General features: G+C 38.3%; 2 protein-coding genes across 2 annotated transcripts; both read right to left on the reverse strand.

Annotated features, from left to right (window-relative positions):
- Nucleotides 1-16: 16 nt before the first annotated feature.
- LOC139129304 (protein mono-ADP-ribosyltransferase PARP14-like) lies at nucleotides 17-2788 on the reverse strand. Its single transcript, XM_070694941.1, has 3 exons — nucleotides 2761-2788; nucleotides 1931-2170; nucleotides 17-1494 (listed from the first exon to the last, which is right to left on the reverse strand). The coding sequence occupies exons 1-3, from the start codon at nucleotides 2786-2788 to the stop codon at nucleotides 17-19; spliced, it is 1746 nt and encodes a 581-aa protein (XP_070551042.1).
- LOC139130018 (uncharacterized) lies at nucleotides 2778-7565 on the reverse strand. The gene is made up of 5 exons (XM_070695734.1): nucleotides 7238-7565; nucleotides 5614-5744; nucleotides 4134-4536; nucleotides 3562-3749; nucleotides 2778-3013 (listed from the first exon to the last, which is right to left on the reverse strand). Exons 1-4 carry the CDS (start codon nucleotides 7437-7439, stop codon nucleotides 3616-3618), a joined length of 870 nt encoding a protein of 289 aa, XP_070551835.1. The 5' UTR covers nucleotides 7440-7565; the 3' UTR covers nucleotides 2778-3013; nucleotides 3562-3615.
- Nucleotides 7566-17951: the final 10386 nt, after the last annotated feature.

Genomic DNA, 17951 nt, shown 5'->3' on the forward strand with positions numbered 1-17951 from the left:
GCGATTGAAAAATCTATCACGCATCTGTGCTCTTCTTCAACGAGCTTGACATATGCTTGACCTCTTTCCTGCTGGAAAAGTTTGGCCAGTCCCGGCTGTTCCATGCTGCGCCTGTCGTGGCAAATGGCGTCCAGGTACACCTTGAGTCTTTCTTCACCGTTTCCAATATTTTTCTTCGTCCGTGTATAATCACTCCATTAGTACCAGTGTCCTTGTTTTTCTTCTCCTCAACGGCAACACCAGTTTCAGCTAGATCATCAAGAGCGGATTTTGAATGTTTAAACATGAATTTAACCTTTCCACTGGCCACACTGATGAACCTATCGATGGCGGTGTTGTCGTCTATGTATCCCTGCAGCTCTGACACAGCACTATCGACGTTGTCGACAAGTCCAGTGACACTGACTCTGCCAGGCTGGTTAGCAAAATATCCGACGACAGCCGCGAACTTCACTTCTACTTCGTTTACATGACCCTGCCAACCATCTCCATGCAGACAAGAACGCGACTCGGGAGCTATGTTTAAGACACTCTGCTTGACACTGCTGTTTAAAACTTCTGCAGCTTTATCTAGATCAGTTTGGTTTGATGCAGAGATTATGATATCCTCGCCCTGGACGTCATATACAGCGAGAACGCCTCTGTCATTGAGAATACACGTTATGAGACCCCGCGCATTCTCCGAACCCAAAAACTTGGCAAGTGGAGACGATGAGAGCGTTTTGACTTTCAACTCAGCAAGGAACTTATACATCATTGTTGTAACATTCTTCGTGTCTTCCAGTTCGCCATCGATTCTCACTTGCTTCTTTTCGTGATCAATGATGACTTTGACATTGGGAAAGTCCCTCTGCGCTAAGTTGGGAAACTCTAAGATGTTGAGCTGCTTGACCTGCAACGATGACAATGTTATTTCTTCACTCGTCTGTCTCCTCTCCTTTTCCAGCCACAGTTCGACTTCCCGAATGAAAGTCTCCGTATCTTTCTTTACTTCACTCACTTGCTTGGCCTTTCCGCAGAGAACCATCTCAGAAGTGGCTGCCCTCGGTGTAACCTTGACGCCACGGCCAACTGCAGCCGCAGTAGTTTGCTGGAGTACCTTATCGAACACTGCCTGTGACGCTTTGACCTCGACACTTCTGAACTCATTGCGGTAAGCGTGAAAGGCAGTGACCGCTGCCCTCTCCCATGTCTTTGCGTTGTTGGTAGCCAAGTTATTAATGGGATGGAGTTGAGCTTTCTCCTTTCGGTCGAACGGCCATCGGATCTCTGCATTGACGTCACGTAGTTTCTGCACCAACGCTTTCTTCAGCGGCTCATTCTCCATGATGTATTCCATGATCGATGGATTTACGTCGAGAACAGTCGCAGTTTCAGCTTGCCCGACATCAGTGGTGTGTGAGTCTGTTGCAACCCGTCCAAGAACGTCGTAGAAAGGTTGCACAGTGACTGTTTCATCATCAGGTATGTTTTTGTTCAAAACTTTGCTTACATCTGAAGCAGACAAAAAATGTTCAGAAATGAATATGACGTTATCTTTCTATGGCAAGGTTAGAGAATATATGTTGCAAAACATCTTTGCATCGTGATCATGAACGTACATTTTATAACAAAACGTTCTAAATCAGACAAAAAATATTCCAGTAGTACAAGTTTCACTAAAGTGAACATTTGAGCAATTAAGTTCAATAAAAGGTTTCTCAACTTCAAAAAATACAAACAAACAAACAACCAGCAAAAACGAAAGTTGATCGATAATCTATATGAGCCGAGTACACAACAGTTGCAACTTTGTTCGTAATGGCACTCTGCAAAGAATAATTGACTTCCTATCTCTAACAAAGGCCAATCGAAATTCGTGTTTCCCTGAATCCGACGTGTGTCTTTAGTGTATCAGCGTTTGTAATTGCAATGATAGTCAGTCACTCACCTATATAGTTTCTGAAGTACACCAAGGCGTAGGCGTTCTGCTTGTCAAATACTACACGTTCTACATCACCTTCGGATGCGCCGCTCCGTTTATTCTCAAAGTACAAAGTCAGCAGTGTCTCCGTCGTATCTTCCTGCAGCTTGCTCACAATCACACAGTTCGGTTGACGGACAGTCTCGCATGTCAGCCTCGCTTTCAGAAACGGCTTTTGATCGATGGTCTGCTTTAGTTTGTCGAATTCTAGGAACGAAAGATGATGGATGTTGTAATAAAAATCACTGTAGCAGTATAATCAGAATGTTGTCAAAGAAATAATTTAGCAGAAATAGGAAAAACACAACTAATCATATCAAGTTGCCAATAATGTCAACAATCGAAACATACCTACACGAAGTCAACTAGAACTATAGAACAAACAAATAAAAAGGGCGAGAAGATGGCGCGGGTGTTCCATACTTAGTCTGAAAATGCATATTGTTGTATTTCTGTCTGCTACCTTTTACCGGTACTTGCGACGACCCATTGCGTCGATATTTTGAGATCGCAAACTTGTGTTATGTCAGCGAGATTCAAGAATTCAGCTATTTGTCTTAATTAAAAAAAAGTGCTTTTTTTCTCAGTAATATTTTCGACCATGTCGTATCAAAAGCTAACAACTTCTTCTAGACCCCATCATGTCATGTCATCGACTAAACAGGTCTCCGGAACTATGGCTCCGATTTTTCAATGCCGTGCTTTCATTGTAATATTTATTTCTGTAGAACTAGTCATCTGTCTAGCAAACTGTCCCAGGGAACTACTTTATACGACTGAAGAATTCTAAAACCTACCGTCGATCTCTGTTGGGTAAGTCACCATTACTTTATCGAATCCTTCCGCGTATCGTAAAATTGGGTCTTGTTTGCCAGTGCAATCTCCAGGTACAAATTCAGTTCAAACTTTGCCTTATCAGTTCCGGGTGGCAAGCCAGTTAGGAGTAAACTGGTCTTGTCGATTGGCGCTCTGTGGGATGGCGTTACCTTTCTCACAGATAATGTAGCGCCCTCTATCTTGTGGACTCGCCCATCAGGACCCTATCGGCATCTGCATTCATAGAAGAGGGAATAGACAGAAATCTTAGCAACTTCATACCTTTAAAATTAGTTACTAGAAAGGACATCACCGGCAGGGTCCATAGATCGATGATAAGTGCTGTTACTTTGACGACGTAAACAAGGATCGCATGATGAACCCCATGTAACCTGTCTTTGCATAATACAAGAAGCTAGACACCTTTTCCTTGTCGGGTATTTACATTTTGGTGACGGGTCAAAGTTCAACACCAGCGGCAAGCTCATGAATATACCGATGAATTTACCAATGAAAACAGCTTTCAATATTTGTTGTCCTTGGCATTCCGAAGAAGAAGATTAACTTATAATATCTTTTTATGAGTTGCTATGACAATCTGATATATGATTTTTTTTGATATATTTGTCAGTGAGTAAGAAGGCATTCATAGGAATTTTCTGCTAGACGTAACGATGCTCTTAGGTACTGAATAGTGAAAATTTACCAGGTAAAGTCATAATACAGAGACCTCGTTGACGATTGAACTACATCAATCGCGCAACAAAGTCAGGCATACTCACGACGCTGATGTTTAAAAGTTATGTGCGCGCGGCCGTCCATCATTTGACCATCCACTATTTACCGCCACCAGAGATTTCTTTGTTGGAGAAGTAGAGTTTTAAGTGCTCCATGCTTGTCTGTGCGTCGAATCCGGTGACCTCTATGGTGGTTTCATCGGGAATATCCCTGCCAAAGGTTGTTTCGGTCCCTGCGTTTACATGGAAATGAATTATGGGAAATGACCATGGAAGGAATTGTAAAAAAAAAATGACAGTGACGGTAAACATGGACGAGGCTTGGATTAGATAAGATGTGTGCGGAAAACTGTTTAAGCTTGAATACGCCTCGGCGAAAAGCACTCGGACTCTTGAATTTAAAAATACTGTTCCGATCTCCCGCTGATGAGTGATAATTTTGAATCCCGTGGACTAATTAAATTGTTCAACCTCTTATTTGTTCAAAAATCGAAAATTTGATTTTTGCCCACAGAGTCAACACATGGATGGCGGCAATTTTGAAATTCAAATATCGATAATATTAATGTTTAGGAATTTTGTGTTGGGAAGACGTTTACAACCGAACCCCAACATACCTTCGCTGTCGTTCAGGTCTGAACGAAACAATCCTTTATCTCCCTGGTTTGAAGATGAACGCGACTGCGGGCAAGACAGGGTTCGCTTGCACTGGGGTCTTCGGTTCGTAGATTTCTTTCCGACGGAGAGAGCATGCTGCGAGTCGTGACATCGTCCGTCCCGCCTGTCTTCATTTAAACTCCGCGACAGATGGCTGTACTCGGAAGTCGTCGACATTGTGTCAGTCGTGTAGCTCTCAATTCCGTTAAGTGTCGAAAAGGACCCATACGACGTGTCAAGCGAGATATCCGTCTGGTCACCTGTGGCTTCGTCTTCTTGCCTGCTTGTGGAGTTTCCACGGACACGTCGCTGTTGAGATAGCCCACCATCTTCAGTCTTCGTTGCACTAGACATTAAATCATCCTAAGTAAAGTTTGAAATACGGAAATGTTGAGAATCATATTATATTGCTACAGATAACTGAAGATTATAGTGAACTTTCTCCGCTCATCAAATATCGAACTTTAAAGGTATATTGTCACCTGTTCCAATTATGCCACAGTTACCGGGAAAGAGAAAATTTTATCTAACCAATCACAGAAAAACAGCACCCTCACATGGGCATGTTGAATACCAAGGAACGCCCCTTTTACTATATGTTGGCATAAATTAGATTACAGGTGGCTGTATACCTTTATTATTACAATAGTTGCATGCAATGGTGAAAACAGCGCAAACTGTATCTCATAAGATAAGTCATTAAAACGCTTTCAAAATAAAAACAATGCCGGCTAGTTTTCGGTGATGTCATTGGGTTAAAGTTTACATTTCTGCTGACATCATATACAAATCAACCATAGCTGCTGACATATGTTCAAAAACTGACCGGTGATCTCATGTTTGTCAAAATGACTAGGCTGTCTTTGTATTTATAAACATGGTGACGTTTGCAACAGGAGGTACAAAGTTCTCCATAATAGCTCTTCACATATAAACATGCGAAAAATAAATTGTACTTAAAGCGTTGACCCCCTTGCTATAAAGCTGCCATTGGGTTGACGATAGAATACCTAGGATTCTTCTACCCCTTGCAAACAGTTTTATAACCGAGCGACGTACAGGGAACGCACCTTGTCTCGCGAGAGCAATAACGCGACTGTATCATTGCTTAAAATAAACGACCACTTTAATGCCCTGTAACATTCTACACAGTTCCTGTCGCTGGGTTGAACTTTAACCTTAGGTATTTCCGCTCATCGAAACTTTATCACCAAACGCATATTATTAGAATGTTGTTCATCCCGTAAATTCCTGTGTCATGTCGTTCCTAAGACAGTATATATGCCAAGCAGTTGACCTCGTTCTTACTATCACTATCTACCTTTCCGAAAAATTCAAATTTCAGGCACAAAGGCGCTCCAGTTTCATTGACTTTCCCTCGGTAACAAACCGATCTCAAACACGTCGTGTTCTTAGTTTAGGATAAATGGTGTCACTCACCAGCTCGCCATGCTGCGTGGTTCCGTGTTCAGCGTCTTGGGGGCAAATCTCTAGCAGTAGCCTCACCGTCTCGTCCTTGATTGATATCTCATAGTCATTGTTGTCCGATGACAATGTTGAGTGAATGGCATCTGTGAAATTGACATTGAAATATCTATGTATCAAATTATACTTGCATATCAAGAAACAGACTTGTCAAGTCTTTATATCATTTGCAACTTTTAATCCAAATGATGAGTGGATTCACTTTCTTCTTGCGATAAGATCATAATTATCCCTAAATCCACACGAGAAGCGTTCAACAATAGTTTTTAACTTGCTATTTTGCCTGGATAAGAGCGATGCAAAAAGTTTGTCGCAAGATTATGTCATTTGAATTCTGATAAGCGGAACATTTGAAAGACTAAGATTAATTTGCACGATTAGCAACCATACCAGCCCCAAAACATAGCTCTAGTAAAGCTTAAATTACGAAAACACAGAACACTGAATATTAAATAAATCAGCTGAATAATCTTAAAGGTATTACCTACGCAATAATATACTCCTCCCAGCCCATAGCGGATGAAAGCTAACTTTGCACGACACAATATGCGAGACAATTAGGCCTACTATAGGTGTTAAAAGTTTGCTTGATTCCACTGTGGCTATGAGTAGATGTAGTAAACATCTTGGGCCACAAAACCGTATAATCGGATACATTATCAGTGATGGGGTTGGTGACGTCATAAACTTCACTGGTAGTGATAAAGCCATAATGTAAATTAAATAAATGCGACCCTCTTTTTGAAAACGTCGTGAAAGAAGTCACGAGACAACGAAATCGAGGCGAATGTGTTATCTCCATGCACTCACTTGCACCAATGATACGTTGGCAGTGAAAGTACAGACTTTTACAAGTGCCAGTGAAATTGTATTGCCATTCAATGAAACGATAGCGAAAGATCTGCTCCATGTTAGCGTATTTCACTCATGATCACTGACCGTGTCACTGGATATTCTCATGACCTCACAATACCGTGCGGCCATTGCTGAACTTGAGTAGTAGATACATGGATTTACTGCATTTTAAGAAATCATTTGAAAGTTGGGAAGGGGCTAATGATGTTCGGACGAATAGAGAACTTAATGACAGCAAATGCCACCTTTCATTCCTATCTATAGGAATGTGATTAAATTAAAATGAGCGAATCATAATGACATCTGCTAAAATTTTGACATCGATCGATGACAAACACTTACGTTTCCTGTACGAGAAACACAGTGAGTCAGTGTGGTTTGGGTGCAGTTAAACGCACACAAAACAAATAAAAACACATGTCCCTGTTGCTCTATAACAACACTGTCAAATGAGAAAATTTGTAATGAAGGGACAATTCACGGCTACATTGTTTTAGACAACTGAAGGACCTAAGAATTAGGGATTAGAAACGGCGAAAATGAAAAAAAAAGAACTTCCTATTCTGTTTTTGAAAACAATGTACCCGAAACCACAAAATATTTATGTTTGGCCTGACTGTGGGCACAAATGAATCCGTAATTATCATAACTGCCGCTCCAATGATCTAAATGAGTCTAAAAGATCCACATGACAATTAGCGTTCAGTATCCAGACTTCTCTCACCTACTGAACCATCGAACTCAGCGAGAAACACCCGTGGGTAAGTCGTATCGTCAGGTGAGACAAGGGGCTTCACAGACTCAACCTCCACTTCCGTGTTTTTCAGTCGATTTTGAAAGAAGAGCTCGATCTTCGTACTTGCCGTCTCGTCGTCAATATGGCCTGGTATGCCTCGGACGAGGTAGGCCGTCTTCGAAGAAGCCATGGCAACAGATTAACTAATCTAAAACTGTACTTTCACCGTTTTCTGGGTCCTTCGTACTCAAAGTAAGGTATAAAACTTGTTGACTAATGAGACCATCTACTGATGCAATGTCTATTTCAGTCGGGGAAATCCCCGCACATGATGATTGCGCCAGAACACCAGTTCGCGAGATAAGGAGACAGGGCGTTTTCATCGCTGTAACGATGTCGGCCCGGCCGACATCGTTGCCACACTTCAAACAGTGGCGGCGCTCTCACTTCCGTTTTTACTTCTGCTCTTGTCAGTCTCTTGCTACATAAGCCTGAATATGAACGTATCCATATAATGTTAAAGGGACAAAGTCGGCCATTTCTCCATGAAGTTTGTTTAATGCAAGATACTACTTATATTGTTTGACATGTTGAAAGATGCTGAATGAATGGGTGACCATGCATATATTTGACCCCGGTTTTAGACACGATACATGAAACCATGGTGACAATGAATTAATGGTCATGACAATTAAATTATTTTTGCCATGGCTTCATTACAAATTAGTAAAATCACTGTTTAAATGTAAAATGAAGGCCCTATACTCAACGGTTTATATCACTTTGAATGTTAATCAAACGTTGTAGTTTATCTTTTAGGTAAAATTCGTATTAAAATTAGTGGACAAGCCCACTACTGAAAAACTCATCCATGCATTCGTTACCTCCAGACTGGACTATTGTATCAGTCTGTTCTATGGTATTTCAAATGACCAACTAAATCGTCTGCAGTCTCTTCATAATGCAGCAGCCCGTCTAGTCACAGGTACACGTAAATATGACCACATCACTCCTGTTTTAATTGATTTACACTGGTTACCTGTGAAAGCGCGTATTAGCACAGGGCCTGGCGAGAATTATTAGTGTAGCAGTTATGAATATGATCAATAAATGTCTTGTATTAAACTATTTTTCCTTATACAAGCCTTACCTGTGTCTAGTGTGTGCCTATTACTTTACGCTAGCTATCCCTGTATAGTATTTCAAAGAAAACAGTCTATATCTGTTAATTGCCCTCCCTAATCCCCTTCATTAATTTGTTCTGCCGATCACTGACGCGAGGGCTTATCGCCCTGACCAAATAACTCGTTAGCAGCTCATAAGGTAGTATGATGAGTATGATACATTCTCACCACGCATGCTTGGTGAGAATTTCCAGTCTCACCGGTAAGAATCTGTTATCATACTTTATTCTCACCAAGGAGTGTATTTCTCGCAGCTCAAGTTCTCACTGACTGCGGTGAGAATAACAAGAGATTCTCACCAATTGCGAGAAAGCGTCATTTTCTCTCTTCAGTCTCGCAATGTTTTCCTATAGTGTATCCGACAATGTTTTGCTATATCTACATTCCTTCAGTAATGATAATTTAATGTTATCGTGATACTCTTGTTTCTTTTGCATACACAAAGCTTTGAATTTTCGAAGTTACGAAGATTTTTTGTTTTCACAGACTTCAGCTGTTGACACCACAGGTCAAACCGGCCATGGGGCATGTGTACTGATGAATATTGGTGAATTTCGTTTCATTTCTTCAGCAGCAGATTCAAAAATATCACATATATACGTATACAGCTAGAAATATCAGAAATATCAAATGCAAAACGTACATTATCCCACATTTCTGAGGCACTCATGCGCTCAATAAAAATATATTCCAGTTAATTTTCATTTAAATTTGACAGCCTTTCGTGTACCCTCATATTCATTTACAGAGGGCTTTTGAAGACTAGGAATACACATACTCACTTCAATGTTTGATACAATCGGTAAAATGATCAGACAGATCAATATCAATAACTGAAAAATATGTTACAGGTCTAAATAAATCAGTAGAGATGATTAAATAATCAACAGTGCTGCACCCATTATTTGAGATACATGTACACTCTCCAGGAATGTCTGGTTCGAAACTTCCGTTGACGATATGAATATCAAATATTTTACAAAGTGATAAAAAAGACTTACCAAAGATATTGATGACTTAATTTGTCTTTTGATTTGCGTTGAAAGGTAAACGTATCACAGGAATATGATTCCAACGGTAAATAATCAATAGAATCATCTAAAATATTGCAATCCTCAGAAGAGGTTCTTGCATTAAATCTCCTGTTAAAATTTCATTTACATCAGGATAATCAGACAATCTGACATTCACTCTTCGAGGAGCACTATTCCGTTTACGTCAAGTAAACTATGGTATATAGTCGAGTATTCTGGTGCAGTGTAAACACAAAGTAAACAATAACTCTAGATGATTTAAAATGAAATCATTGTGAAACAGTAGTACAATTACATCTTGCAAATTGCATTTCAATTGAGTGACACCGTCTACAATATTATTACTAACATAGAGAGCAACTCCCCCGCCCTGCGCCCTCGTTTACAACGTTTTACTCTTGGCATATTAAAACCAACGTAACCAGGAATACATGGCATTTCATCAGATCCACTAAGCCAGGTCTCTACAAATCCAAGGATATTGTGATTTGCAATTGTTGATTGAAACTCATCTGTGAAAACCTTAGCCCTCTTATTTTAAGTGTCAGAAATATCAACAGCAGTATTAGAATGGTTTTCACAGATACAAGTTTTAAAGTAGACATCCTTATCATTTTTTATTTTATTACACTTTAGACCTTGGCCTAGACCCTATTTTGATATACCTTTTGGTTTGATATCATCGTTAACATTGTATCATACACAAACACTCTACCTTCTATAATAATTCTATCATATAAAGAAAGCCTACATCGTTGGTTGTTTTGCCGGGCTTGTCTAACAAATTTCGATGTTCTTTCTAATGTTACGAACACGGATAGAGAAATCTTCAGCAACACGGTATTGTGTTTCAGAGTATTCGCATTTCCGTGCAGCTGTTAACACCTGTTCCTTCTGCTTAAAACTTGTACACTTGGCAATGATTGGTCGCGGAAGGGAAGGGGTATTAAGCCGATGAGGACGTTCAAATTCAATTCAATTCAATTCAATTCAATTCAATTCAATTCATTTTATTACCTTTTTTTAAATCTTGACAAGTTCATTATTACAAAAACTGAAAATAGGCAAAAGGCAAATATGGATACAGAAAAATAGCTGGGGCTTTCACTTTCTCCTCACTATCATCCCAGCTTTCTTTACCGTTTGCCGGCTCAGGAACTCCATAATAATGAAATCATTGCGTTTTAATTGCGATGTAGTACAGTCGGCTTCAGATTCGAGTTTAAACATTCGTGTTCGTAGTTGTTCAGTTTCATTCCTGAGTAATTTAACATGTTCACATTCCCGCTGTAGCTCTGACCTGACCTCTCTCATTTCAGCTTCAATTTGTCCTATTTTGTTATTTATTTCATGAGAAAGGGATTCTATTTGACCGGAGATAGTCAATTTCATAGTACCAAGTTCATCCATAATATCTTTTATTGTATCATCATTTTCTCCGGTTTTGCCGCTGTCAGTGTTCAATTCTTCAAGCGATATCGAGCGACCGCACAGTACTCGCACCCTGGTAGACATTGTCTCTGTAATTTTAGGCTGTTTTGGCTTAGTTGACTATGGCCCGGGATTAGATTCTATATCGCCACTTAGAATAAGTAATTATCGGAGACAACACATATAAGGCACACGTGAGGGCGTCAGGCAGTGGCTCAGTTCACGTTTGAAATGACCAGACAAGCCGTCACACATCATCAACTATATTCTGACCGCAACAAAGCTTCAAACGCCAGTTTGTCTTGTAACGCTCTTGCTAGGCCAGAACATTTGATTTTGATTTGATTTATTTAAAAATAATAACCACACAATACAAACAAGGAAAAGGACAAAGAAGAAAGTTTTGGGATAACACAGAAAAGTTAAAAACTTATTTCCACTGTGGTCCCACGAAAAGCAAATTCACAAGCAATTGCAAATCGGCAAGACAACAATTAATAAAAAACAAAATCATTGATTCATTGCTTCATAAAAATACTTCTTTAACTTTATTTTAAAGAGAGAATTTGAAGTAATACTCAGTATATTTTTTGGAAATTTGTTCCATTCAACACTATAGCTGTATATACAAAACTATTCTGATAAACACCGAGCCCCACCTGGAATAATAATAAATAGGTCCGGATCTTGTACTATGGACATGACTGTTAAACAAAATTATCTGACAAATATACATGGTACATAAACAGGCAAACTGAGAAAATTATGAACCGTACCGTCTGAAAGAGCAGCACCAATGACGAGCAGGGTCGAGACAACTATCGTTGTACAGGCAAATCGATAGCCCAATTCCATTGTTGCAGATCACTTGACCATAGGGTTATACGCAGACGGTAGAGTTACCAGTTTCCATGATGAGCTTATTGGTTGAGAAAATCAACCGATACGGTAACGCCAGGCAGTTAGCGTTATTCCAATCCTATGTAATTTCCTTTTCCTTAGACACAAACTTGAGGCAATTTTGTTCAGAAAGTACCAAGGGGAGGCCTGTACTTCTCACGAGTTATGGAATTCAGTCAACACGATGCACACCCTTTGAAGGCTCGACGTGCAATCTTTACATCTTTTAAACGTTGTTGAAGACACATGTTTTTATTAAATTTTATTCGTAATTATAGTTTTAGCTGTCATGTTTCTGAATCCTTTAAAAAGTTGTATTCAGCGCACTGAGACGTTTGTGGAGTGTTTTTAAGAATATCATCATCATTATTATTATTATTATTATTATTATTATTATTATTATTATTATTACAAGTTTAGGGGCTATAAGTATTATATAGAAATCTAAAAAACAATTCATTGAAGCTGTGGGACTTCTGAAAAAAAGGAAAAAGGTGTTGTTTATTTTAATTTTGTCAATAGGGGTATATCGTACGTATATTCTCTCCGCCCAGTTTATAGGTGTTTCTTTTGACATCACTACCCTTATGAATATTCATATACTTGCAAAAACCAACAGTCGTTGTCTCTGGCAGCGCGTGCTCACAGCTGCTGAGCTGCACAATGTAGCCTTTGATCGCAGGCCCATCGTGGCAGTCGTGCGATCGTGGGCGCCCACAAACAAGGCACAGCGACTGTGGAGAGTATGCCAGTGGAATGTTAAATGTATCTTCAGCGTGGCATTTGTAGTTGTGGCGAAAACCATAAACCCTCTCCCTGTGCTGACGTTGTTGGGTTTTATTTTGTTCATGTGCATTTACTGTAAGCGATCGAGGAAGTTTTGGGATGGAAATAGAGCAAAAGCATGAGTTTTTCCGCGAAATCTGTGCTGCAAATATAACTTCACGCATGCGCACTCGTTTGCGCGTGAATGTGTCGTCTGTACACTACGTCTCGTGCTATAATCTTGTGGTTGAGCTTTGCATGTTGACAGAAACTGGAATTACTGCGGAGAATACTTTTCAGGAGATCACAAGTGAGTCCCTAAGGTAACAAGTAGGACATTTAGGAAATCCTTTCAGAAAGTTCACGCCGCCTGTGGCCATTTTGTGGAGTATAAGCTTATACGAACCTGGACTGGAGCGACGGTATACGGTATTTCTACTGTAAATATTGCCAGATAATATGCGATGGAATTTTGCGTTTCACGTCGTTCAGTCATTCAGATGGAAATGCCGGCCTTCTCCAAACTTTGAAAATATCAGGGTGACAGACTTTGGCTAACTCTTGTATAACAATGACGTAATTTAATGAGAAGACCTTTGTATTCGAGCTCGGCAACATTTTTGATTTGAGAACTCTGATCATGACGGATTCACTGAAACAGTGAGTATTCAACAACTTTTTCCTATGTCCATGTAGCACTTGTGCAAAAATAAGCGAGTCCACTGGCCTTTGGCGAATCAATAAATGCGTTTTTCACCAAGCTGAAAGGTTGAAAGATGCGTCCGTCACTTTGGGCGAGCTAGATAAATGCAGTCAAACCCAGCTGGGCGTAGAAATTTGCCATAGTATGACTTTGTTCTAGAGACGACCGGCCGTGCGGTGGAACTTTGCAACAAAGTTTCCATATCTGAACTGACGTACTTGAATGACAGGCACAGGAAACGATGGCCAATAAAAATGCATTCTCGTTGCATTTTGATAATAATGTATCAATCACAATGACACGGAAATTATGCCTCCTCCCAACAGAAGGGCCAAGGTCTATTTTTAGCCCTGCTACAGTATATCTCAGTGCTGAAAATGCCATATTGTTGTCATGTTGTCATGGCGACTTTTAAAATTTGCATACAACTGTGAGAGTGAAACGGGTTGTTTATAGGTCACAAAACTTTTGAGTCCCACTGTCGTCCATTACACCTGTTTCCTTGGGCATTAAAGGTATGCAAGTATACACATCAAAAGACTAGAAAATTCACTTCATGGGCAGAACCTTGTAAAATAGCCCTTTCTTGTCTGGTTAACGAAAAAAGATACCCCTGATCTAAAATATGCATGGGCTACCAGCCAGTGTCACCGGCCTACCACATTCAGAACATGATTGCCCAAGTGGACTACCAGGGAAAAAAGTTTATTTCGAGCCCTGGGCAATATTAAACATGAAACATTTAACTTGTAATATTTCCTGCTGGGTTTAAAAAAAATGTTTAAAGGTATACAGGGACCATGTTCAAATTTAGCCATTGCTACCATGGAAAGGGGAGATCTAGCTAATCATCAGAATCATAGAGTTTATGGGGTCACGCCAGGTCACACAAAAAATAATGCACCACTACATGGCCATAATTTTACTTTAGTTAAAGAATCAGAAATAATTTGTCTTCATTAGTCTTCCTAGAAAGAGGCAAAGAAATCAAAATAAATTATTATAAAATGAACATTGTTATACGTCGTTAATTATAAATCCATAAAATAAATAAGTACCAGTGAATTATGTTTTAAATAAAACAAAAAAAAACTGTTATTGCTTCTGATAAATAATGGTACATTGGGTGATAAGGGGAATTGGGTTCATAAAATTAATTTGAGATACAAGTAGAATTAATTTTAGCACATAAAATTAATTTGAAGGCATAAAATTAATTCGATGAATGCATAATAAGTTGGTACTATACTCTATAACACTTATTTGGGATGACTGTATGAAACAAAATTAAAAATGCTTGAAAAATTTTTTCTGAACTATATAAAATTAATTCAAACACACAAAAAATAAACGGAAAACAATTTTGACAAGCCTCAATGTACATTATCTTTATATTCTTCCTAGAATGAAGGCAAAGAAATTACAATTATTATTATTATTATAGAACAAACGTTAAAAGTTGTTACTTAGAAATCCATAAAATAAATAAAAAACAGTGAATTATGTTTTAACATAGACCCACTCAAGGGTCTATTGTTTTAAATAAAAAAAAGTTGTGGTTCCCAAATAGGTTACCATGGCAACATAAAACAAAAATGAACATTGAGTTCATGCTATGATAAATACACTTAGGAGAGCATTTGCATAGTTACTAGGATTACTTTTAATGGAATTTTGAAAAAAAAATGAAATGTTAAAACGCAAATAGGTTACTATGGAAACACAGGAGAGGTAAAAATGGATATCATATTTTGTCTTTCTAACCTAAAATAACCCTTTGGTATAATATTTCTGTTGATTTAATGGATTTTTACACTGGATATTTGGTCTTTCTAACCCAAAATATCCCTTTGATATAACACATTCCGTTGATTACTGGATTTTAGGTGGAATCTTTAAAACACCAGTAATTTTTAATCCTGAATGGTTGCCATGGAAAATGAGTTAAAATGAGTGTGATTTTTTTGGTGTGCTAACCAGAACAAGTCATCGTTGATGACACAGTCCCCACTTGTTAATGGGTGCTTTGATTACAGGTCCTCAGAGAGGATAGAGTCCTCTTCATTAGGTCTTTGATAAAAATACTTTTGAATAAATTCGCTGATACATGTCTGAGTTGTAGTTCAGGACATGAAAATATCGTAATAAAATGGCCACATGGTGGCCATAATGGATCGAATCACAAAACAAATCATGTGCATATGTATGACATACGGTAGGTCAATGTCCTTGTACCAACTTTGATTAAAATTGGTTGAAATATGCCTGAGTTATGGCTTTGTACATGAAAAAATCATAACAAAATGGCCGCACAGCAGCCATATTGGATCGTATCACAAAACAAATTAACATGCATATGTATGACATTGATCAATCTCCTTGTACCAACTTTGAATAAATTTGCTTGATACATGTCTGAGTTATGGTTCTGGACATGAAAAAACGTAATAAAATGGCCACACGGCGGCCATATTGGATCGTATCACAAAACAAGTCAATGTGCATGCTGTATGACATAGGTTGATGTCCTTGTACCAACTTTGAATAAAATTGGTTGAGATATGCCTGAGTTATGGCTCTGTATATGAAAAAATCGTAACAAAATGGCCACACGGCGGCCATATTGGATCGTATCACAAAAAAAATTGATGTGCATAGCTATGACATTAGTCAATGTCTTTGTACCAACTTTGAATAAAATCTGTAGAAACATGCCTGAGTTATGGCTCTGTACATGAAAAATCGTAATAAAATGGCCGCCTGGCGGCCATATTGGATCATATCACAAAACAAATTGATGTGCATATGTATGAGATAGGTCAATGTCCTTGTACCAAGTTTGAATATAATCGGTTGAGATATGCCTGAGTTATGGCTCTGTACATGAAAAAATCGTAACAAAATGGCCGCACAGCGGCCATATTGGATCGTATCACAAAAAGAATTGATGTGCATATCTATGACATTGGTCAATGTCCTTGTACCAACTTTGAATAAATCAGTTGAAACATGCCTGAATTATGGCTCTGTACATGAAAAAATCGTAATAAAATGGCCGCCTGGCAGCCATATTGGATCGTATCACAAAACAAATCGACATGCATCTGTATGACATATGAAGTAATCCTTGTACCAAGTTTGAATGAAATCGCTTCGGGCATCTCTGAGATATCTGCGTGAACGGACGGACGGACGCACGCACGCACGCACGCACGCACACACGCACGGACACGACCAAACCTATAAGTCCCCCGGACGGTGTCCGTGGGGACTAAAAACCCTTATTATCAATTTTTTACATCAATCAATAGTTCTTTAATACGAATTAGGGAAAAAGTAACATTTTCAATCCCAAATTGGTTACCATGGCAACTCGAAACATTAAAATAAGTCTGTTTTTTTGTGTTGTCTGACTCGAACTCCCCCATTAGATAATTTTCATAACAATCAAAGTAACTTTTCATGGGATATTAGAAAAACAGGAATTTTCAACCCCTAAAATGGTTACCATGGAAACATGGGGCAGTGAAATCGATATCATATTTGGTCTTTTCGACCCAAAATACCCCTATGCTGAAGTTTTCATGGAAATTAAACCTATTATTATTCGCATTATTATTTCTATATAATACTTATATTAATTATTTACCTTCTGAAATTTAATGTCTATACATCATATATATATATATATATATATAATATATATAATATAATATATATAATATATATAATATATATATATATATATATATATTATATTATATATATATATATATATATATATATATATATAAATATATTAATATATAATCGCAATCATACCAATCCATAATCCAATAACACTAGGTCAAAATTTGTAAGACAATAGTTGTAAACATAGACACAAAACAGCACAGAACAGACAGTAAATAGACGGTACAAACAAAGTCAAATTCATGAAAGAAAGATATATGGACCTCTGGCCAAAAGACCAAGAAGTGATGTCAGGTGTTTCAAAAATAGTAAGCGCATCCTGCCCCACATGTGGCACCCGCCATATATCAATCTGTAAGTCAGATAGGTAGTGGTCACTAACTAAGGCCCAATGTCACCGATGCCATCAGTGATCATTTGTCGAAGAGAGATATTGTATTTATCTACCAGCTTGCGATACCTGCCAAAAAAGCGTTTGAATGTAGAGACAAGTCTTGCTCTGGTGTAACCTTGATTTAACAGTTTGAAAGAGAGATGGCCATGTCTCTCTACAAAATCACCATATGAACTGCATGCTCTTGCATATCGTATAAGCTGGGAAATGTATACCCCATAAGCAGTGAGAGTGGAATATTACTGATGAGGTGTGGAAAATTAATTATACTAAAGTTGAAATCATCTCTCTTGTCATATAGCCTAGTAGAAAGGTGACCATTAGAGTCAAATTCAAGTAAAATGTCCAGATATGAAGCAGAAGAGGCCGTTTCTGTAGTTTCTTTAATCTCCAATTCTGGAGGATAAATCATAGCGAGATATTTACTGAATTCAGAGTATATATATATATATATATATATATATATATATATATATATATATATATATATATATATATATATATATATATATATACACATGTATACTTGAGATGTACAGATAGCTCCCAGTGTTGTTCGTAGCGTGGTTTGGTAATAGCGGATGAATAAAATTGCACA

This window comes from Ptychodera flava, chromosome 3 (genome assembly GCF_041260155.1).
Source record: "Ptychodera flava strain L36383 chromosome 3, AS_Pfla_20210202, whole genome shotgun sequence".
Classification (NCBI taxonomy): domain Eukaryota; kingdom Metazoa; phylum Hemichordata; class Enteropneusta; family Ptychoderidae; genus Ptychodera; species Ptychodera flava.